This window comes from Oncorhynchus keta, chromosome 14 (assembly GCF_023373465.1).
Source record: "Oncorhynchus keta strain PuntledgeMale-10-30-2019 chromosome 14, Oket_V2, whole genome shotgun sequence".
Classification (NCBI taxonomy): Eukaryota; Metazoa; Chordata; class Actinopteri; order Salmoniformes; family Salmonidae; genus Oncorhynchus; species Oncorhynchus keta.
In genome coordinates this window covers 67912960-67937980 of record NC_068434.1, presented here as the reverse complement: position 1 = coordinate 67937980, position 25021 = coordinate 67912960, and the positions used below count along the sequence as shown (strand labels likewise).

The window sequence follows — 25021 nt, the reverse complement described above, 5'->3', positions numbered from 1 at the left end:
ACTAAGAGTATGTTTTAGCCTGAGGCAGAGAAAGTGAGGGAGGAAGACCCTGAGAGATATGCAGAGAAAAGGAGGAAGACGCTGAGAGATATGCTGAGTAAAGGAGGAATAGAAGGAGAAAGGCGGAGATATTAGTTGAGAGAGAGAGAGGGTAAGTGTGGAGGTGTTCGGGTACGGCTTGTTGCTACTATAGGAAGAACAGACACCTGCAGAGCTTCAGGGACAGTGGTCCATTGTGGGATGCTTTGTGTGGAGGAGCTGTTTGCAAACAGAGAACCACACCGGAACATCGCTTTAGCGCTCGCGCACGCACACACGCGCACGCACACACGCACACGCACACACACGCACACAGATCTCACCCTCATCTTCCTCTGGCTATCTGTCAACGGTCCATGACACACCATTCTCACAATGCTTGTCTCAACGGGGAACCAGCATTTACAGAAAGCCAAGTTCAATTCAGACTTAATAGAACAAACGCTGAAATGTACAGTGGGGAGAACAAGTATTTGATACACTGCCGATTTTGCAGGTTTTCCTACTGACAAAGCATGTAGAGGTCTGTAATTTTTATCATAGGTACACTTCAACTGTGAGAGACGGAATCTAAAACAAAAATCCAGAAAATCACATTATATTAAGTTATTAATTTGCATTTTATTGCATGACATAAGTATTTGATCACCTACCAACCAGTAAGAATTCCGGCTCTCACAGACCTGTTCGTTTTTCTTTAAGAAGCCCTCCTGTTCTCCATTCATTACCTGTATTAACTGCACCTGTTTGAACTCATTACCTGTATAAAAGACACCTGTCCACACACTCAATCAAACAGACTCCAACCTCTCCACAATGGCCAAGACCAGAGATCTGTGTAAGGACATCAGAGATAAAATTGTAGACCGCACAAGGCTAGGATGGGCTACAGGACAATAGGCAAGCAGCTTGATGAGAGGTCAACAACTGTTGGCGCAATTATTAGAAAATGGAAAAAGTTCAAGATGACGGTCAATCACCCTCGGACTGGGGCTCCATGCAAGATCTCACCTCGTGGGGCATCAATGATTATGAGGAAGGTGAGGGATCAGCCCAGAACTACACGGCAGGACCTGGTCAATGACCTGAAGAGAGCTGGGACCACAGTCTCAAAGAAAACCATTAGTAACACACAACGCCGTCATGGATTAAAATCCTGCAACGCATGCAAGGTCCCCCTGCTCAAGCCAGCGCATGTTCAGGCCCGTCTGAAGTTTGCCAATGACCATCTGGATGATCCAGAGGAGAAATTGGGAGAAGGATATGTGGTCTGATGAGACAAAAATAGAGCTTTTTGGTCTAAACTCCACCTGCCGTGTTTGGAGGAAGAAGAAGGATGAGTACAACCCCAAGAACACCATCCCAGCTGTGAAGCTTGGAGGTGGAAACATCATTATTTGGGGATGCTTTTCAGCAAAGGGGACAGGACGACTGCACCGTATTGAGGGGAGGATGGATGGGGCCATGTATCGCGAGATCTTGGCCAACAACCTCCTTCTCTCAGTAAGAGCATTGAAGATGGGTCGTGGCTGGGTGTTCCAGCATGACAACGACCCGAAACACACAGCCAGGGCAACTAAGAAGTGGCTCCGTAAGAAGCATCTCAAGGTCCTGGGGTGGCCTAGCCAGTCTCCAGACCTGAACCCAATAGAAAATCTTTGGAGGGAGCTGAAAGTCCGTATTGCCCAGCGACAGCCACAAAACCTGAAGGATCTGGAGAAGGTCTGTATGGAGGAGTGGGCCAAAATCCCTGCTGCAGTGTGTGCAAACCTGGTCAAGAATGACAGGAAATGTATGATCTCTGTAATTGCAAACAAAGGATTCTGTACCAAATATTAAGTTCTGCTTTTCTGATGTATCAAATACTTATGTCATGCAATAAAATGCAAATTAATGACTTAAAAATCATACAATGTGATTTTCTTGATTTTTGTTTTAGATTCCGTCTCTCACAGTTTAAGTGTACCTATGATAAAATTTACAGACCTCTACATGCTTTGAGACGTAGGAAAACCTGCAAAATCGGCAGTGTATCAAATACTTGTTCTCCCCACTGTATGTTGGATGCCTGTATGTCGTATCCTCCAGTAAATACAGTGTAAAGCATATGGATCTTAATAAATGTTACATTTATAAGTGTAGAAAATCCATATCAGCATTGTATATCTTTCTTGTCTTGTTAATGACTGATTATGTCAAAAAGAGAGATCCAATCTTGAAATCACAATTACAGGAGAGAGGTTCAACAGCCAGCAATAAGCACAAATTCACCCATGAACAATATTGACATTTCTACCAGGAGAAGGCCCCTAATCCCTTACCTTATCATCCAGTTTCTTGGCACAGAAGAACAGTTCAACATATCCATTGTTGCCAGAAATTTCTTCAGCGTGTACCTGAAAGAAGTTATTTTTAGTCAAATTTAAGTCAAATTTTTGCCAATGAGAATATTTTAAACATAAACATGTGGACACGACCATGAGTGTTATTACTTTAAAACTTCAACAGAAAGTTCACTCAAGCCCAGAAACGGATGTGGTTCCATTACTGTAATGCAGAGCTGGCCAAACGACTGCATGGGAGCTGGGTCCGAAGTTAGTCCACAAGACTGTTTGGTTGACCCCCAAAAGGAATGCACTAATAGCTAAAAAGTGTATTATTCTGCATATTTAAAGGAATATTAGAGACATGCTACATTTTGTGAAAAAGCAAGTGATAGTATGAGAGAGAGAGAGATTATATAATCCATGTACACAAACAACAAGTGTTCAGTTGAAAATTGTTAATAAACACACAGATTTCCTTCCTCAGGGCCATGGGGTGAGACAGGGATGCAGCTTGAGCCCCACCCTATTCAACATGTACACTGAGTGTACAAAATATTAGGAATGCCTTCCTAACATTGAGTTGCACTCCATTTTACCTTCAGACAGTCTAAATTCATCGGGGCATGGAATCTACAAGGTGTTGAAAGCATTCCAAAGGGATGCTGGCCCATGTTGACTCCAATGCTTCCCACAGTTGTGTCAAGTTGGCTGAACTATTCTTGATACACAGAGGAAACTGTTGAGCATGACAAACCCATCAGTGTTGTAGTTCTTGACTACACTCAAACCGGTGCGCCTGGCACTTACTACAATATCCCTTTCAAAGTCACTTAATTATTTGGTCTTTCCCATTTACCCTATATATGGCACACATACACAGTCAATGTCTTAATTGTCTCAAGGCTTCAACATCCTTCTTTAACCTCTCTCCTGCCCTTCATCTACACTGATTGGAGAGGACTTAACAAGTGACATCAATAAGTGATCATACCTTTCACCTGGTCAGTCTCTATCCAGGAAATGTTTTGTACAATCAGTGTACAATATATCAATGAATTGGCGAGGGCAGTGGAACAGTCTGCAGCATCCGGCCACACCCTTCTGGACTCAATCAAATGTCTACTGTTTGCAGATGATCTGGTGCTTCTGTCCCCAACCAAGCAGGGCCCACAGCAGCACCTAGATCTTCTGCACAGATTATGTGAAACTTGGGCCCCCATGAATCTCAGTAAAGAGAAAAATAATGGTGTTCCAAAAAAGCTTCTGTTACCAGGACAACAAATACAAATGAAATCTAGACACCGTTGCCCTAGAGCACACAAAGAACTATACCTACCTCGGCCTAAACATCAACACAACAGTTACCTTCCACAAGGCAGTGAAGGATCTAACAGATAAGGCAGAAAGGGCCTTCTACGCTATCAAAATGGATATACAACCAGTCATCCCAATTACGATCTGGCAAAAAATACTTCAATCAGTTCTAGAAGCCATTACTCTCTATGGTTGTGAGGTCTGGGGTCGACTCACCAAACAAGAATTCACAATACGGGACAAACACCCACTTGAGACTCTACATACAGAATTCTGCCCAAAAATATAATTTGTGTACAACGCAAAGCCCCAAACAATACATGCAGAGCTGTTAAATTCTATAACCACCTAAAAGGAAGCGATGACCACACATTCCACCACAAAGCCCTCACCTACAGAGAGATGAATCTAGAGAAGTGTCCCCTCATCCAGCTGGTTCTGGGGTTCTGTTCACGAACACAAACAGACCCCACAGAGCCCCAGGACAGCAACACAATCAGAACCAACCAAATTATGAGAAAACACAATCCTTGACAATGTAAAGACTCAGTGAGCATAGCCTTGCTATTGAGAAAGGCCACCAAATGCAGACCTGGCTCTCGAGAGAAGACAGGCTATAACATTTTAACATTTAACATTAACATTTAAGTCATTTAGCAGACGCTCTTATCCAGAGCGACTTACTTAATGGCTATGTTCCCATTACTCACAAAATGAAGTGGAAACTGAGCTGCACTTCCCAACATTCTGCCAAACATTTGACATTAGAAATACATATCTCCCACATATCACACAGACCCACAAATAATTTGAAAACAAATCACACATTGATAAACTCCCATATCTGTTAGGTGAAATACTGCAGTGTGCAGTCACATCAGCAAGATTTGTGGCCCGTTGCCATGAAAACAGGGCAACCAGTAAAGCACAAACAACATGGTAAATACCACCAATATTGATCTGTTTATTTATCTTCCCCTATTATTCATGCTACAACTATTTGCACATTGCTAAAACACTGTACATAACACTTTAAATGTTTATCTTTTTTAAACCTTTTTAAGTTCAATATTTTCAGTTAAATTCGAATAGTTTTTGGTTAATGTTGTTATGTGTCTTCTCACTTTTGTTTATTGTTTATTTCACTTGCTTTGGCAATGTAAACAAGTTTCCCATGCCAATGAAGCCCCTTTGAATCGAATAGAGGTAGAGGGGATAAATGAGAGATGAGAGGGGAGAGGGGAGAGGGGAGAAAGGAGAGATGAGAGGGGAAAGGGGAGAAAGGAGAGGGGAAAGGGGAGAGGGGAGAGGGGAGAGGGGAGAAAGGAGAGATGAGAGGGGAGAGGGGAGAAAGGAGAGATGAGAGGGGAAAGGGGAGAGGGGAGAGGGGAGAAAGGAGAGATGAGAGGGGAGAAAGGAGAGATGAGAGGGGAGAGGAACTTAGGGAGAAGGGAGCACTCTAAAAGGAGACACTAAAAGGGGACACAGTGTTGCATAGCTAATGGTGTGGCCAGAGCCCAAAGAGTTCCAGATCACGACAATGAGCCCATTACAGTGAGTGCTGCTCACCTTCAGAACCACTCCTGATGAACAATTAGAAGGTTACAAGTCATCTCAACACATTAGGACAAATTGTATTGGCCCTTTACTGCCCCTCACCTCCTAAATACGTGTCATTATACGCCGGTAAGCCAGTGAATAAAGTGCTGTCTATCTAACAGGACTTTATCTGTGTTAAAATGCACGACTACTACAATAATGAACAACATCTGTTGACTCAAAACAACAAGAACATTTCTACAGTAAAGTGTATGGTTTCTGTCATTCAGACAGAAGTGTGGCAATGGTCCAGTAACAAACTCTATGGGTCTCTCAGCTTATCAATAATACAACACAGCAAAGCTATAACACTTGGTGTATGTGTCGTATCAGCAGCTGGTCAAGCGTTCTGTACGTACAGTATGCATCTTGGATGAATATGATTTATTGTATCTCATATCATGGTGCCATTGTCCTGGTGAGTGTTGTGTAGGCATAATGTGTATTGTGTGTGGGATTATGGCCCGGCAATGAACGTTCCAGTCAGAAGACCATTGTAATGTGATGCTTGCCAGTGGGAGCCACGGTAACGGCATACAACGGTACCTTAATCCCTACCATTTTATCAACTGTTCTCCACATCCCATATCCCCATATGCATATCTGAGAGATGTGTTACAAAGACTGGGGAGGGATTTTTCACACAAAACACAACAGTTGTCTGTTGTTCTGCCACCTTCCAGATTAGCCTGCAGGCACATTACAGGCAGACACCATGTCATTGGGATCCATCTCACGGACAGACCTGACAAAGCCCAGGCCCATTATCATATCAGGAAAAGCCATTTTCAGAAACACCATGACACAGGTTAGCACTAATTCACTAGAATGCATTAAGCCCACACTGCTACAGAACTGTGCTTAAACAAACCCATTATATCCCCCATAACCACCTCACAGCAAGCTGCCGTCATGTGATCGCACCCAATCAATGGCCATAATGGCAACACTAGCCCGAAGGGAAAGATCTTCAAATTCCATCTGTACTTTGGCCATTTCCATCACAAGCAACTCATTCTCAGCCCTTCTCTCCAAGGGCAATTTATGCATAGTTTGTTAGGGGACAATCAATAAAGAAAGGTCTCAATAAGGCAAAAGGTCTGTCGTTGACATCGGATTCACTCCTTGGTTAAAACTCCTTCTCTTTTCTCCTCTCATCTCTGCAGTATAAGAAGGCACAGAGATCACAGACTCTGCACCTCTGACTTAACAGGAGCAGTGAGGAACGCTGACTCTTCCTCCCACTCCACTAAAGGTCAGATCTGCAGGCTTGTTAAACACAGTTTCTCTGCGTTGTTCCCTTTTGTATGGAAATGTAATGTTGGCCTGGCAGATGGTGTTGAGACCATCCAACTGAAACAACACTGTGCTTTAACGTCCCCCTCTCTTTGTCATGACAGATATTGTATATGAGTCATGATTCTTTGTACAGAGAAGCATCCTTACATCACAGGATTCACATCATCTACTTGCTTGAATTGATTTAACAAGTGATTGCATTTGATTTTGCTTGCCACTGTTACTGCAACAGTGAGCCAATGGTGAGCGAGATCAATAGGGTGATGAGTAGGGGGAACCTACCGTGATGGCGGATTTCCCAGCGTACTTTGCATACTTTAGGAATAAAGGCTTCACCATCTTCTTCTGGGCTACAATCTGTGGAACACAGGAAAACTATGAATGACTGGTGACTAATGAAGCAGTGAGAAGTATTACCGGACAATTAGTACGAAAGCAGTTTGAGAGCAGTGTGACGAGGACTGGTGACCTCTAACCTTTCCCCTCTGACCTCTGTTGTTGGTGAGCAGCAACTCGGCACACTGTTCCATTCAGTTTATGTGTGGTGAGTGATTTGATTAGACATAAGAAATGGCACATTGGATAACTGAGTGAAAGGGTCAGACATTCAGTACAGGACCTGGCCGAGCGTACACTCCACTCCACCCAGGAAGTCGTCGTCGCGGGCGCCAATACTGTGGGTGCCATGGATGTCGTAGACCTCGAACCGCAGCTTCTGCACTTCCTCAAAGTAATAGTCCAGGGTGAAGACCTTGGCAAAGACCGGGTGCAGGTTGCTCTTGATCACCTCTGTCCTGTCAAGCTGAAGAGACAAGAGGGGAGAAAAAGGCACAGCGTTAGAATGTGGACACGTTGTTGGATATTACTGGAGAAACTCGGACCTCCAACTCAACTCTCTAATGAGAGCTTCCTACCAATTAAACATGAAAAGTGCAGTTTTATATGCAATGTACATTGTATCAGTTCATTTGCAATGCTAATTAATGTATGGGACATGGTGATGCATTCATGGGCACATGGGAATGCAGGAACTAGAGCCAAATAGACAGTGACAGCAGAGAGGATTTTAGTGGGCTGAGAGCTCAGCAAACACACAACTCATCCATTGCCATGCTTGGACATACACCTGTTTATCTAATACACCTGTTTCATGCCTGAACTCTCCACATTGCCACCTGCTTTCAGTGGAGCACAGAGGCTGTGTTTACGCAGGCAGCCCGATTCTGATCTTTGACCAATCAGATCAGCTCTTTTGCCAATAATTGGGTAAAATATCAGAATTTGGCTGCCTATGTAAACCCAGCCAGAGTGTACCCATCTAGCACCCAGACAAATGATGTCCCATCCAGTAGCATCCAGCATCCAATTATGTCCAGTACCAGATAAATGATTGGTCATTTTTCTCCAAACTAGGTATTCTGAGTGGAGTCAACTCATCATCAAAAGCATATGTGCCCCCTAAAGATGCTATCAGTAAATTAAAGTGACCTAAAAAGCTGTGTTTGAACCATGGTTTAAGTGAATCAATGGATTTCAAACTGGAGTTATTGAAAAGGCATATTGAAAAATAATTCAAGCCTGAGGCATTTGGTAGAAACTTAAAATGCCATAAATGTTTTACTCATCTTCCATTTCTTTTAATTTGAGAAAAAAGTTGTGATGGTAAAACAGACGATAAAGTCAGAAAGTCGTCAAACACAGATAGTTAAATATGAAAAAGGCAAATTGACATAATCTCCATAGTTTGATCTAAAAAATAAATAGTCTAGAGATTGCCATCAATCTCAATACAGGCCTAGCCATCAATCTCGCTAACAACCTTACAATAGCCGAGCCAAATCCCACCTGTCCATAGAGCGCAAATCAAGAATGAAGCTCCCTGATCAGCAGCTTTGTCAAAGCTCTCTAAAGTCAGAGTCAACATGGGCCCCACACACCAAACTCCATGAACATACATGACACATTATAGTACACACATGCACATGCACGTCCACGTTAACATTCAGATATTCAGGAGTTAATCCTACTGCTTTGCCTCATGCTGTTGGCCTTGAGCTGACGAGAACACACACAGACACACACACACGCACATACACACACACTCACAATGGTTGATGAGAAGCAACAGAGAAAGCATGCACCTTTTCTCACTGACAATCACTGTGGAATAAAGTGTTTAGTCTGCCAGTCCTAATTAACGACACCTCAAGAGTGTTAAAGAGAATGTTATTATGTATACTGATACAGGTGACCTGAGGAATGGGGGTGGGTTGACTTGTTATTCATTACAGACCCTGCAAACAGTACGAGTGGTTAATTTCTCAGGAGATAACAGCTGAGACATGTTTTAATTAGACTCTCTAGGCCTCCTCCTCTCACTGTTTCTCTTATTCTCTCTCTCCATCTCTCTCAGTCTTTATCTCTCTCCATCTCTTCCTGTGCTATCTGGTTGGACATATTTGTGAACACGGACAAGTTCGTTTCCGTGTGTGAAGAAAGCTACCCAGAGCCACAGAGGAAGGGCTGTGTCTGTGTGATGTCTACCCCTGTGATGCCCATTCATCTGGGAGGGGGGAGTCTACAGAGTTGTGACTGTCCGATGTATGGAGGGATCTCTGAGGTCCCAGGGAGTCAGCTCCCTCTCTCCTACTTGCCAGCAGAGTCGGTCCAGAATGGGAGACCAGATGCTGCTGGAAGTGAGGTTGGAGGGCCAGTAGGGGGCACTGTGGCCAAAGGAGCTCCCAATAGAGTACCACAGTATGAGTCGTAAAGCCTAGCGGACCAACAAGAAAAGGGTTCCAATTGTTTTTCCCATAGGTGATTTTAGAAATACTTAAAATAAGGGCTGTGTCTGGTGTAGGATTACCCTGGCGAGACGTTTTGATAACCGTGTGACTTTTATCAATATATTTGCCTGTATATACCTCCACAAAATGAAATGCTATTTAGCTGCTAATGTGGCTATCATGAAATACTACAAATGCAATGATGATCTGGACGAGACTGCCTAATCGAGGTAAATGTAAGAATCATTTGGGGTGGTGCAGCAGTCTAAGGCACTGCATCGCAGTGCTAGAGGTGTCACTACAGACCCGGGTTCGATCCCAGGCTGTATCACAACCGGCCGTAAGGTGGCTCACAATTGGCCCAGTGTCGTGAGGGTTTGGCAGGGGTAGGTCGTCATTGTAAATAAGAATTTGTTCTTAACTGACTTGCCTGGTTAAATCAGAAACACATATCTAATGTTAGCTAAATTTAGGAATTAATAACTTGCCAAAATGTCTTTAAATTGACAATTCTGTGAACTGTCTTGGGCAAGTTTTAAATTGACACAATACCTGTTAGCAAAGGTGTCAGCTAGAGATGACGTGCAGGAGCTTGGATTTGTAGTCTTGCCTACTTTCATGCTAATTAGGATTTTCGAATCTGAGAGTAAATAGAGACTATTATTATAATATTATTATAAGTCACCTTGTCTGAGAGAGATTTACATGGTTATCAAAAAGTCCCGCCAGGGTAAGCCTATACGAAACACAGCCCTTATTCTAAAATTCACTATGGGAAAAATGTATGGTGGAAAAATGATTGGAACCATTTCCCTGTTTGACCGCTAGATTTTATGGGTATTATGACACCCTCACTGTAGGGATCTATGCCCCAGGGCAGTGAAGGGGATATTGCACTGAGTAGGGTCTTTCAGATGGGATTTTAAAATGGGTGTCTTGTCTCTCTGTGGGCATAAAAAACTTCTATGGCACTTATCGTAAGAGTAGGGGTGTAATGCCGTGTTCAAAACAACTGTGAACAACTGGGATAAATTGAACGGTCATCCAACTCGGAATTCCAAGTGGGAAACTCGCATCTTTATAGAGCTACGACTTCCCGACCTGAAGATAACTGATGTCATGATTTGACCATGTTTTTTTACCCAACAGAGAACAGAGGACTCTCATTAACTCATGTTCATACAGGGAAGGTGGTATCAGTGACAAACACTAGAATGCAAAACCGCTACAGGTGGAGGGGGATTCAGAGAGGAAAAATGTGAGTCGATTTCTTGATACCTAACTTTTATAAAATAAGTATAATCACATCTTCAACTAAAATGTATGAGTTTTTTTTGTTCCCTTGTGTCCATGGAAGCACCGCTGCAGACGCCTTCCTTTGTCGGCATGTCTTTCGTCTGCACACCCGCCACATGTGCGTGATTGGCTGGGGAACGACGGCTGGCTGGTGGCAGAATATTGTATATACATTCATTCATATGGGCAGAATATTGAATCAAATGTATAAATAATGTGCTGCATTCGTTCGGCAGGAGAGAGAGAAGCGAGATCTGTGTGGATTTAGCTACCCGCTCTCAGCCTTCGGCAGGATGAGCAAATGATTTGCATGACAATGTTGCTTCCCTGTTCAGACGGATGAGAGCAAAGGAGTGGGCCACCAAAGACTCAAATACAGAGTAGTACAAGACATCGTATCCCAAGGGAGTGTTCATTCAAAGGCCTCTTCCCCAGCCCAACTATCTCGACACAGCTCTCTGTTTTGCTGAATTCTATCTGTAGTAAAACCATGAAGTGGCTTCAGCCACTGTATATCAACAGCACTGATATGGTTAAGATCAGTGGCATGTATTGGTGGATGCTAAAGGAAGCCAGGCTTTCCCAAATCATTTACCAAGAAAAAAACATAAAATAATGCATCTTTCGTCTCTATGTGTTTTCATAATTGACCTTCAATTCGCAAGAGGCTGACTGTATCTCACCGGAGAAAGCATCAGAGCGAGAGAAACAGCGCCCCTCTGTCTCTGTATGTGTAGGCCATCTATTTGATGCGGTCTGGTCATAAAGAGTACGATATTGCTGCCACCCATAGCATTGAACGCAAGGGAAACCAGCAAGCGTTTGGTCTAAAAGTATAAAGTATAAAATAATAGCCAATCAGAATTGAGCTCAACTGTGAATGGTCCTGGCGTACCAAAATAAAGTGTCAAGGGAAGCCAGTCTGGATTTGGCTTCAGTCCTATCATAGAGAAATACGGCATCTATAGAAACAACTTGAATTGTTGCATCTCATTTTGTTGTTGTCTTCCGGTGGCTAGCTAGCTAGCTAAAATTGCCCCTTTCCTAAATTAGATGGAGATAGGGATTTGGACTTGTGGTTTTACTTAGTTCTCTGTACTGGCCAATGATTATAAAGGCAATTCTGAACCAACCATAAACTACAATGTGCCCCTGGACTGAGAGGATGGAAGTTCAATATGTAGCTAAATGTAGAAGGCTAACATTGCCCATGAAAGGAAGTTGGGCTAGCGCCAATTATTTTAGCCAGGTAGACTAGGACAACAAAAAAATAAGAATGTACTGTATGACAGTCATAGACAACTTAGTCAACATCAAATACTTTCACACACACACACACACACACACACACACACACACACACACACACACACACACACACACACACACACACACACACACACACACACACACACACACACACACACACACACACACACACACACACACACACACACACACAAATAAATCAGAACCATGGACAGCCACGTCATATGTACCTTACATAGATTGGACTAAATAGTTTTTGCTATCTTTTAGTTGTCACTGTATTAGACTATGCATAGGTGATTTGATGATGTTGAAATGCTGAAGTTGAAATGGTGCTGGAATAGTGGCGGCAGCTCCTGTTTTCTTTGCGACTTGCAGTACCTCTCTGTGGTTCTAAATTGTAGTTGTTTAGTAGTCTGAAAATGTCAGAAACATGAACTTTCTTGACCATGCTGTAGGTCATGTAACTTTTGTTACATGCAATATGTTCTGTGGACTTCACCGGACAGATGTTGCTCTCTGGTTTTGTGGTGAAACAAAGGTGTGGTTGAATTTGTCCTGCCACTGTGTTTGCTTATTGTCTCTGCCTTAGGCCTATATATCACAGTTGCAAGGCAAGCAAACTAACAGGTTATAGAGAAAACAACACAATTATCACAGCACAGGTTGTAATAAGGATTTTATCTGCCTTGGCTTCCCCAATGATTTTACCCACGCACCGCTTCTGGTTAAGATACTTTTAGTCATGCAGTGTATGTGGACACCTGCTCGTCGAACATCTCATTCCAAAATCATTGGCATAATATGGAGTTGGTCCCCCCACTACTGCTATAACAGCCTCCACTCTTCTGGGAAGGCTTTCCACTAGATGTTGGAACATTGTGTTGGGGACTTGCTAGTGAGGTCAGGCACTGATGTTGAGCGATCAGGCCTGGCTCGCAGTGGGCATTCCAATTCATCCCAAAGGTGTTCAATGGGGTTGAGGTCAGGGCTCTATGCAGGCAAGTCAAGTTCTTCCCCACTGATCTCGAGAAACCATTTCTGTATGGACCTCGCTTTGTGCATGGGGGTATTGTCATGCTGAAACAGGAAAGGGCCTTCCCCAAACTGTTGCCACAAAGTTGGAAGCATAGAATCGCATAGCCCAGCGGCTCTCACCTCCTCTGAGCACCCCCTGTCAGCCTGCCTGATAGCCCTTCTGACAACCCCCCCACACCCACTGAGGACAAACACAAGACACAGATTGTACTACTTATGGGAAATATATAGAAGAAAAAAACCTTTTTCCCAAACACAGTGTGTCTAAACTCTGGTGTCCAAACACCCAGCGCGCCCTAGACCTTCTGTCTGAGGCCAAACTAGGGTCACGCAGCCACATAATAATACACACAGGCACAAACGACCTGAGAGCACAGCAAGAAAGAGTGGCCACAGCACTGAAGGGAGTGATTGAAAAGGCTTCTTCTACTTTCCCCAACGCACAAGTGGTTATCTCCACCCTGCTACCACGAAAAGACTTCCACCCTGCCACAATACAGCGGGTAAATGCAAGTATTTCCTGTGACTGTGCCTCAAAACCAAATGTTTTCCTGGCCCACCACTCCACCCTGGACTTGAACAGCCTCTATGACCAGGTCCACCTCTACAAGGCAGCAGTGCCCACCTTTGCCCGAACTCTAAAGGACATCGCTCTCAAACGTATCCCCAACACTTCACACAGGGGCAACAGATCAATAGACACCCCGCCCAGACCGGCGAGACACCCTCCCAGACCTCCCCCTGGACCTACACATAGAGGACCCACGCCAAGAGGAATTACATCCAGACCACCGCACACCCAGACACATCCACACCCCCACCCCAACCAATCAACACCCCCCACGTCAACCATGCCCACACCCCATTTAGGCCCCCTCAGATCAGACCTATGCCACTCCTGCCCACCCCATGCACCCCACCCCCGCAAAGAGGGCCTCAACATGGAAGCCACACATACGCCCAGGTAGTGAGCGGGCAAACAGTCCCAACCCCCACTCTCACACTCGCCCAAGCCAATGGCATGTACCAGATGCTCAGCAGGCTCTGCTCACACTTACTGGCCTGAGGCCAAACCACGACCAACAACATTGGACACTCTATGGAACAAAAAGCATTCATTATATCATCCTGGAATATCCAAGGCCTGAGGTCATCTGCCTTTGGCCTGAAGAGCAGAAACCCGGACTTCACCAAAGAAATCGGTAACACAGACATTGTCATCCTGCAAGAAACCTGGTATAGAGGAGACAGACCCACTGGTTGCCCTCTAGGTTACAGAGAGCTGGTAGTCCCATCCACCAAACTACCAGGTGTGAAACAGGGAAGGGACTCAGGGGGTATGCTAATTTGGTATAGAGCAGACCTAACTCACTCCATTAAATTAATCAAAACAGGAACATTCTACATTTGGCTAGAAATTCAAAAGGAAATTATCCTAACAGAGAAAAATGTCCTCCTGTGTGCTACCTATATCCCCCACTAGAATCCCCATATTTTAATGAAGACAGCTTCTCCATCCTGGAGGGCGAAATCAATCATTTCCAGGCCCAGGGACATGTACTAGTCTGTGGCGACCTAAATGCCAGAACCGGACAAGAACCTGACACCCTCAGCACACAGGGGGACAAACATCTGCCTGGAGGTGACAGCATCCCCTCCCACATATGCCCCCCTAGGCACAACTATGACAACATAACCAACAAAAATGGGTCACAACTCCTGCAGCTCTGTCGCACGCTGGGTATGTACATAGTCAACGGTAGGCTTCGAGGGGACTCCTATGGTAGGTACACCTATAGCTCATCTCTTGGCAGTAGTACTGTAGACTACTTTATCACTGACCTCAACCCAGAATCTCTCAGAGCGTTCACAGTCAGCCCACTGACAGCCCTATCAGACCACAGCAAAATCACAGTCTACTTAAACAGAGCAATACTCAATCATAAGGCATCAAAGCCAAAGGAACTGAGTAACATTAAGAAATGCTATAGATGGAAGGAATGCAGTTTGGAAACCTACCAAAAAACAATTAGGCAACAACAAATTCAATCCCTTTTAGACAATTTCCTGGGTAAAACGTTCCACTGTAATAGTGAAGGTGTAAACCTGGCAGTAGAAAATCTTAACAGTATATTTGACCTCTCAGCTTCCCTATCAAATCTAAAAATCTCAAATATAAAACCGAAGAAAATTAACAATAATGACAAATGGTTTGATGAAGAATGCAAAAATCTAAGAAAGAAATTGAGAAACCTGTCCAACCAAAAACATAGAGACCCGGAAAACCTGAGTCTACGCCTTCACTATGGTGAATCACTAAAACAATACAGAAATACACTACGGAAAAAGAAGGAACAGCATGTCAGGAATCAGCTCAATGCAATTGAAGAATCCATAGACTCTAACCACTTCTGGGAAAATTGAAAAACACTAAACAAACAACAACACGAAGAATTATCTATCCAAAATGGAGATGTATGGGTAAACCACTTCTCCAATCTTTTTGGTTCTATAATAAAGAACAAAGAGCAAAAACATATACATGATCAAATACAGATCTTAGAATCAACTATTAAAGACTACCAGAACCCACTGGATTCTCCAATTACATTGAATGAGTTACAGGACAAAATAAAAACCCTTCAACCCAAAAAGGCCTGTGGTGTCGATGGTATCCTCAATGAAATGATCAAATATACAGACAACAAATTCCAATTGGCTATACTAAAACTCTTTAACATCATACTTAGCTCTGGCATCTTCCCCAATATTTGGAACCAAGGACTGATCACCCCAATCCACAAAAGTGGAGACAAATTTGACCCCAATAACCCCCGTGGAATATGTGTCAACAGTAACCTTGGGAAAATCCTCTGCATTATTATTAACAGCAGACTCGTACATTTCCTCAATGAAAACAATGTACTGAGCAAATGTCAAATTGGCTTTTTACCAAATTACCGTACAACAGACCATGTATTCACCCTGCACACCCTAATTGACAACCAAACAAACCAAAACAAAGGCAAAGTCTTCTCATGCTTTGTTGATTTCAAAAAAGCCTTCGACTCAATCTGGCATGAGGGTCTGCTATACAAACTGATGGAAAGTGGTGTTGGGGGTAAAACATACGACATTATAAAATCCATGTACACAAACAACAAGTGTGCGGTTAAAATTGGCAAAAAACACACACATTTCTTCACACAGGGTCGTGGGGTTAGACAGGGATGCAGCTTAAGCCCCACCCTCTTCAACATATATATCAACGAATTGGCGCGGGCACTAGAAAAGTCTGCAGCACCCGGCCTCCCCCTGCTAGAATCCGAAGTCAAATTTCTGCTGTTTGCTGATGATCTGGTGCTTCTGTCACCAACCAAGGAGGGCCTACAGCAGCACCTAGATCTTATGCACAGATTCTATCAGACCTGGGCCCTGACAGTAAATCTCAGTAAGACCAAAATAATGGTGTTCCAAAAAAGGTCCAGTCACCAGGACCACAAATACAAATTCCATCTAGACACTGTTGCCCTAAAGCACACACAAAACTATACATACCTTGGCCTAAACATCAGCGCCACAGGTAACTTCCACAAAGCTGTGAACGATCTGAGAGACAAGGCAAGAAGGGCATTCTATGCCATCAAAAGAAACATACATTTCAACATACCAATTAGGATTTGGCTAAAAATACTTGAATCAGTCATAGAGCCCATTGCCCTATATGGTTGTGAGGTCTGGAGTCCGCTCACCAACCAAGACTTCACAAAATGGGACAAACACCAAATTGAGACTCTGCACGCAGAATTCTGCAAAAATATCCTCAGTGTACAACGTAAAACACCAAATAATGCATGCAGAGCAGAATTAGGCCGATACCCACTAATTATCAAAATCCAGAAAAGAGCCGTTAAATTCTACAACCACCTAAAAGGAAGCGATTCACAAACCTTCCATAACCAAGCCATCACCTACAGAGAGATGAACCTGGAGAAGAGTCCCCTAGGCAAGCTGGTCCTGGGGCTCTGTTCACAAACACAAACACAAACACACCCTACAGAGCCCCAGGACAACAGCACAATTAGACCCAACCAAATCATGAGAAAACAAAAAGATAATTACTTAACACATTGGAAAGAATTAACAAAAAAACAGAGCAAACTAGAATGCTATTTGGCCCTACACAGAGAGTACACAGCGGCAGAATGCCTGACCACTGTGACTGACCCAAAATTAAGGAAAGCTTTGACTATGTACAGACTCAGTGAGCATAGCCTTGCTATTGAGAAAGGCCGCCGTAGGCAGACATGGCTCTCAAGAAAAGACAGGCTATGTGCTCACTGCCCACAAAATGAGGTGGAAACTGAGCTGCACTTCCTAACCTCCTGCCCAATGTATGACCATATTAGAGAGACATATTTCCCCAGATTACACAGATCCACAAAGAATTCGAAAACAAATCCAATTTTGAAAAACTCCCATATCTTTTGGGTGAAATTCCACAGTGTGCCATCACAGCAGCAATATTTGTGACCTGTTGCCACGAGAAAAGGGCAACCAGTGAAGAACAAACACCATTGTAAATACAACCCATATTTATGCTTATTCATTTTATCTTGTGTCCTTTAACTATTTGTACATTGTATATATATATATATAATATGACATTTGTAATGTCTTTACTGTTTTGAAACTTCTGTATGTGTAATGTTTACTGTTAATTTTTGTTGTTTTTCACTTTATATATTCACTTTGTATGTTGTCTACCTCACTTGCTTTGGCAATGTTAACACATGTTTCCCATGCCAATAAAGCCCTTGAATTGAATTGAATTGAATTGAATTGAATTGAATCGTCTAGAATATAATTGTATGCTGAAGCATTACATTTTCCCTTCACTGGACTAAAGATCCTAGCCTGAACCATGAAAAACAGACCATTATTCCTCCTCCACCAAACTTTACAGTTGGCACTATGCATTCGGTCAGGTAGCTTTCTCCTGGAATCTGCCAAATCCAGATTTGTCCATCGGACTGCCAGATGGTGAAGCGTGATTCATCACTCCAGGGAACGTGTTTCCACTGCTCTAGAGTCCAATGGCGACGAGCTTTACACCATTCCAGCCTACGCTGGCATTGCACATGGTGATCTTACGCTTGTGTGTGGCTGCTCAGCTATGGAAACCCATTTCCTGACGCTCCCAGAGAACAGTTATTGTACTGACGTTACTTCCAGAGGCAGTTTGAAACTTGGTAGTGAGTGTGTCAACCGAGGACAGACGATCTTTACACGCTTCAGCACTCGAAGGTCCCGTTCTGTGAGCTTGTATGGCCTACCAAATTGTGGCTGAGCCGTTGTTGCTCCTAGAAGTTTCCACTTCACAATAACAGCACTTACAGTTGCCCGGGACAGCTCTAGCAGGGCAGAAATTTGACAAACTGACTGTTGGAAAGGTGGCATCCTATGACTGTGCCACGTTGAATGTCACTGAGCTCTTCAGTAAGGCCATTGTATTGCCAATGTTTGTCTATGGAGATTGCATGGCTGTGTGCATGATTTTATACCTCTGAAATAGCCGAATTCACTCATTTGAAGTCCGCCATATATGACTGATATTCTGTATATCTATAAGGCAGTTTGAATTATAGATGGTTCCCAAAGAAATCCATCTTTGTTCCTTCAGCCCACCTTCAGCCCATTGCGTTCCCATTTGAGATGCATTCTCCACTGACATGGATGATATGGTTATTCGGAGCATTAGGTTGTATCAATTATATCACCTCCTAATGCTCAAGCTGAATTTAGGGGAGTTATGTAAACTACTCAAATGCTCAGCTTGCAGAGAACCCAGGTTAATTTCCTCATGAAATGTTGTTTTATTGCATTACCACAGCGACAAATTGATTAGTGTGTGCTCAACACTATCAGCCAAGCGTCATTATTGCCAAAGCCTCGGAACACATTTCTCATTCATATACATTAACTGGGCCTCAATAAATGCTTCCCATCTCAACACACTACGATTTGGCATTGTCACTGTTAATCATTATCTGGCAATGCCTGGAGGAGAGGCGAAAACATTGGGGCTTAATTGCAACATACACTGAGTGTACAAAAATGAGGAACATTAAGAATACCTTGCTGATATTGAGTTGCACCCTCTTCTGCCCTCAGAACAGCCTCAATTTGTCAGGGCATGGACTCTACAGGGTTTCTCAGGGATGGTTTACTCTTGAAATGTCTTTGGTCTCTACTGACTTAACTAAAAGCTGATTTAGCTTTCTTGCACCTTATTTGTGGAACAATCTTCAAAATGTTGTTAAGTGTGATGTTTTGGTGCCTCTAGGGCGATTCAGAAAGCTGATTGAGGACCGTATTACTGATGAATGTGATGTTTTGGTGCCTCTAGGGCGATTCAGAAAGCTGACGGAGGACCGTATTACTGATGAATGTGATGTTTTGGTGCCTCTAGGGCGATTCAGAAAGCTGACTGAGGACCGTATTACTGATGAATGTGATGTTTTGGTGCCTCTAGGGCGATTCAGAAAGCTGACTGAGGACCGTATTACTGATGAATGTGATGTTTTGGTGCCTCTAGGGCGATTCAGAAAGCTGACGGAGGACCGTATTACTGATGAATGTGATGTTTTGGTGCCTCTAGGGCGATTCAGAAAGCTGACTGAGGACCGTATTACTGATGAATGTGATGTTTTGGTGCCTCTAGGGCGATTCAGAAAGCTGACTGAGGACCGTATTACTGATGAATGTGATGTTTTGGTGCCTCTAGGGCGATTCAGAAAGCTGACTGAGGACCGTATTACTGATGAATGTGATGTTTTTTATCACCGGGTTTTTCTTTCTGCATTTTGTCTTTATATTCATGTCTATTTTCTTTAATTTATGTCATCTTTAAAAGAGACCTTGGTTAAATAAGGATAAATAAATCAAATTCACAGGGATGTTGACCCATGTTGACTCCAATGCTTCCCAAAGGTGTGTTAAGTTGGCTGGATGTCCTTTGGGGTGGTGGACTATTCTTTTTTGAAATTTTACCCCCTTTTTCTCCCTAATTTTGTGGTTTCCAGTTGTTGTAGTAGCTACTATCTTGTCTCATCGCTACAACTCCCATACGGGCTCGGGAGAGCTGAAGTTTGAAAGTCATGCGTCCTCCGATACACAACCCAACCAGCCGTACTGCTTCTTAACACAGCGCGCATCCAACCCGGAAGCCAGCCGCACCAATGTGTCGGAGGAAACACCGTGCAGCTGGCAACCTTGGTTAGCGCGCACTGCGCCCGTCCCGCCACAGGAGTCGCTGGTGCGCGATGAGACAAGGACATCCCCACCGACCAAGCCCTCCCTAACCCGGACGACGCTAGGCCAATTGTGCGTCGCCCCACGGACCTCCCGGTCGCGGCCGGTTACGACACAGCTGGCGCTGCAGTACTGCGCCCTTAACCACTGCGCCACCCGGGAGGCCAGTGGACCATTCTTGATACACACGGGCAACTGTTGAGCGTAAAAAACCCAGCAGCATTGCAGTTCCATACCCCATTCAAAGGCACTTAAATATTTTGTCTTGCCCATTCACCCTCTGAATGGCACACAATCCATGTCTCAATTGTCTTTAACCCGTCTCCTCCCCTTCATCTACACTGATTGAAGTGGATTTAACGAGTGACATCAATAAGGGCTCATTGCTTTCACCTGGATTCACCTGGTCAGTCTATGTTATGGAAGAGCAGGGCTTCCCTCTTAAGGATCGGACCCTTTTAAAAAAAATGTTTAGCCTAAAATGACACCCAAATCTAACTGCTTGTAGCTCAGGACCTGAAGCAAGGATATGCATATTGATACCATTTGAAAGGAAACACTTTGAAATTTGTGGAAATGTGAAATTAATGTAGGAGAATATAACACATTAGAGCTGGTCAAATATAATACAAAGAAAAAACATGTTTTTTTATTTACATTTTTTCAATCTTTGAAATTAAAGAGAAATGCCAATATATGACTTAGGAATCTAGGCACAGTTTAGATTCTGGCAGCAGTGTATGACTGAGTTGTAGACTGAGATGGCACGTTTTAGACTGATCCAATTAACCATTGCATTTCTGTTCAAAATAGTACCAGGCTGGAACAGTGCCAGGCTGGAATCCCATCTCAAATCATCCATTCGCAAATCATCCCATCTCAAATGGGAAAGCAATGGGCTGAAGGAACAAAGATGGATGGATTTCTTTGGCAACCACCTTTATTCGAACTGCCTTATAGATATACAGAATATCAGTCATATATAGTGGAGCACTGCATCATGGGAAATATGCTATTCATAACTCACACACCCCCAGCTCATATTACAGATAGAGTACCAGTGTAATTCCAAGGCAGACAAGAAACTATGACCGGCAACATAGAATGAGATAGTGAGAAAGAGATACGGAGAGTAGAGGAAGAAGCATAAAAATGAAAATAAGATTTCCTGTCCCCGTCCCTCCTCCTATGAACAATGTTCTCGGTGATCTGTTTGAGAATTTCAATTCAGTTTCAGGTAGCTACTCTATAAATCAGAATAAATTTCAAAAGAAAAGAAGATGGCAACAATACCACCAAGCCAGCACCAGATATGTCACTTCTCCCTGGCTCTACTTTGTTCTCTGTGATCTGGTGCACTACCCAGCTGTTGGAATAATGGGAGCAAGATTAAGATTTCATCCTCAGTCTGACACGTTCACACAAACAGCTCACTCCTTAAATCTCACTCCTGTCTTCAAGCTGCCGTTCCAGATAATGCTTTTTTTCTCTAAATATGGCTCAGCTTTGATATGGAGAAATGGAGGGCGGGGAGAGAGGCTGCCCCTCCCACTGTGCCGGCTATATCCTGCAAGGTGACAATGCCTTCCATTCAGTAGAACCAAGCACTCACTCTGGTTCACCTCATGCTATCCAACTCTGTCAGACATGGAATCATTGTTATTTTAATAAACTGGGGTCATACTACCCAATGTTACATGTCAACATCATAGAGATACTTATGCAGCTCATTACTGGCGTTTGCGCTTCACAGGCTTAGTTGTTTTAGCATCAACATCTATTGCTTATTGTTCATACAATCAGTACATTATGGAGCGAACCATGTTAGTTAAGACTTTACCAGGCCAGTAGGTTGGGGACATACAGGGGATGGGGGTTACTCACCTCTGTCCACTGTCCCTGGTTCTGCACCATGAGTATGACACATGGGTCAGACTTGTTCAGGGTGTCTCGGTCCAGCAGGGCCTTGCAGGCGACACGCAGCTCCACTTTGGAGACGCAGGCGACAGGGCCACCTAGAGCGGCCCCTGGAGAGGTAGCATCCTGGACGTCATTCATCCTGGCTCAGGACCCAAGGAGTCAACCAGTAAGGAGCAAGAGAGGGTGGGTGCTGCCGAGAGCTCAGAGTAATGGGAACTACTAGGGATGGCTAAGGGAATCAAATAGAGCGGGGCACTGAAATCTCACTGAGTTAGATACATAGAAGAGAAGAATGGATCCTTGGACTTGGTAGTGAATGTTACAAAAGGGAAAAGAGTTCTTGCAGAGGTCTGTATTTGAGATGAAGACAGGTGTCCTTTAATGTCTGCAGAGATAACAGACAGGGTGGGCCAAGCTGGATGGAGGTTGGGGAGTCGTGATTAGATGACCAGAAAGCTGTGGAGAGTCATTTACGATTCAGGACCAGCCAAAGTGTGTTTTCATGTGTTCTTCATGAAAACGTTGTCCATGAGCATCACAACTGGGTTAAAAAAGTGTGTGCCCCCAATCATCCTTCTCTTCAAACTCCACACAGGTACTCTACCTATGTAAAGAAAACACAAATTAAAGGTCCAATGCAGCTGTTTTTATCTCATTATCAAATCATTTCTGACTCACAATAAAGTATCTATTGTTTTCAATTAAAATGGTCAAAAGTACTTTTTTAACAAAGAGCAATTTCTCAAGCAATAATTTTGCTAGGACTGTCTGGGAGTGGTCTGAATGGGGAAAACTGAAAACTAGATTATTATTGGCAAAGAGGTTTGGAACTGTCTTTCTTATTGGGCTAATTACCGCCTGGTGATGTAACCAGGCAGGCCAAAACTCAATCCCAACAAAACAGGTTGACATTTCAGGCGGTCTTGTCAATCAGCTCTTGAACTAAAATGGCATAATCATTTTCAAAATTTCACAGTATTATTCCAACATAGTGTGAATATGTATATAAAACACAGGGAAATCACGTTTTTGACTGCACTGGGCTTTTAAATATCTGCAAAATAGCATATATCCACAAACAACATGTGATTGAACCTTACCATCATCCTAATCTTAAAGGAGCAAATTACAGATACCCAAATAAATAGTAACAGAATCCAAGTTCAGACCAGAAGAAGTTTGCATATGAGGTAGGCTATGAAGGTGATTGAATAATAACAGGTGAATTACTACTCAGTAAAAAAGTATAATATTGACAAAGCCTGCCCAGGCGCAAGAGTCCACATTGCCCTATTTCAGCACCACCGCCAATGGACAGCGACCTTCAGTCATTCGGCTGCTGCTCTCCAGTGGGGTGAGGCTCGGTTGAAGCAATTATGTTACATTAGATCAGGCGCCCTTGGCAGCAATCATAAGTGTTTGACGAGGTAGTTAGATACAATAAGAACAAATGATAAGGGCTCATATGACTCGTAAAATATAACACATATTGAGATTATTGGCTACTATAAAACAACCAATAACCGAGAGTTGTAATTAGTTCGAAATAATCTGCCCAACACCTGTAACGTTCAGTTGGTTCCATGTTCTTATAATAATTTTTGCAATATATTGCAATGACATATAATATGATGGTGGAACATAAATGCAAAAAATAAGAGTGCTGATCTATAAATGTTACAGATAAAAAATCAAATGTGGAGATGAGATTCTCATAACCTATTATTGAACAGCAATATGTCTCCAGCCTGTTGTCTGACCAATGAACCAACAACTGCATGGGCACACACCCTTCCCTGGTCATGTTAAACCGGGCGTAGCACGTGAATTTCATATACACTGTGTCTATCTAGTATATATCTGTCTTATATCTGGTAGAGAGTCAGTTATAGACAGCTAAGCTTGGTAAATGACTACTCAAGACTTGTCCAATTGTAATTGACATGACTTATATCCAACTAAGCAACTCATACAGATTTTGTTCTCAACTTTGGTCTCAACCTAAATGATTTCCTACGATAACTATAGCATGATTTGTTGAGGGTGACAGAGAGAAGCGCGACTGCCTTATTCATTCAATTATCGTCACATAATATATATAAACTGATCTACATTACTGGCTTAACTGGTCGTTTATCAATGCAGCTCCACAACCTCTAAATGAATCCAAGAATTTCACAATGAATGATATAACAATACAATATGAACGTATACTATTCCAAAAATACTCTGCAATAACATTATTTTGTTCGATTACCTCAATCATTCAGAAACTTGCATAACATGCTTCAAAATAATACATCCAAACACTTGCTGCTTGTTCCTACCTGACGTGGTCCCCTGAACTTACACTTGTTGTTACCTTTCCTTCAACACACTGCTTGATTTCCGAAACTCAGGAACAGTGGAGGGAAAGTGTTAGAAGCAAGGGGTGTGTGATAGCAGAGCGAGGGAGTGGATCTGCCAAATGACACCGATAAAGCTCGCAATGTCACCAGAATCCGCTAGGGGGAGACGTAGAGGTGCGACAGCGGTTCACAATAGCGATACAAGAACACTCTCTTGGCGGCTGTTCCACACTAATCATCTCACCTTTCTGCTCAATTCACATGAGCATTAGCTAAAATTGACCCCCAGAGCATTTATGCATTTGTTGATTAGCCTTTTGATTTAATCTGCTATTGATAAAATAAAATACAGTGACCAACAGACAATTAAAAGCATACACATTACAAATATACAACCACAAATGTTGTTTTCCTTAACACTAATGGGCTACATATTATACTGTCCACATACAATGTGAGGCTTTCCACCCCA

The 25021-nt window shown here is 43.1% G+C and overlaps 1 protein-coding gene across 1 annotated transcript in view; it reads right to left on the bottom strand.

Annotated features, from left to right (window-relative positions):
- LOC118394310 (copine-7-like) overlaps positions 1-24643 on the bottom strand; it is a 46008-nt gene extending 21365 nt beyond the window's left edge. Inside the window, exons 1-5 of the mRNA XM_035787506.2 lie at positions 24529-24643; positions 22166-22805; positions 7198-7380; positions 6861-6935; positions 2361-2435 (exon numbers count right to left, since the gene is read on the bottom strand). Of these exons, the coding sequence (XP_035643399.2) occupies positions 2361-2435; positions 6861-6935; positions 7198-7380; positions 22166-22339 (507 nt within the window). The 5' untranslated portion in view covers positions 22340-22805; positions 24529-24643. The remainder of the gene's footprint in view (positions 1-2360; positions 2436-6860; positions 6936-7197; positions 7381-22165; positions 22806-24528) is intronic.
- Positions 24644-25021: the final 378 nt, after the last annotated feature.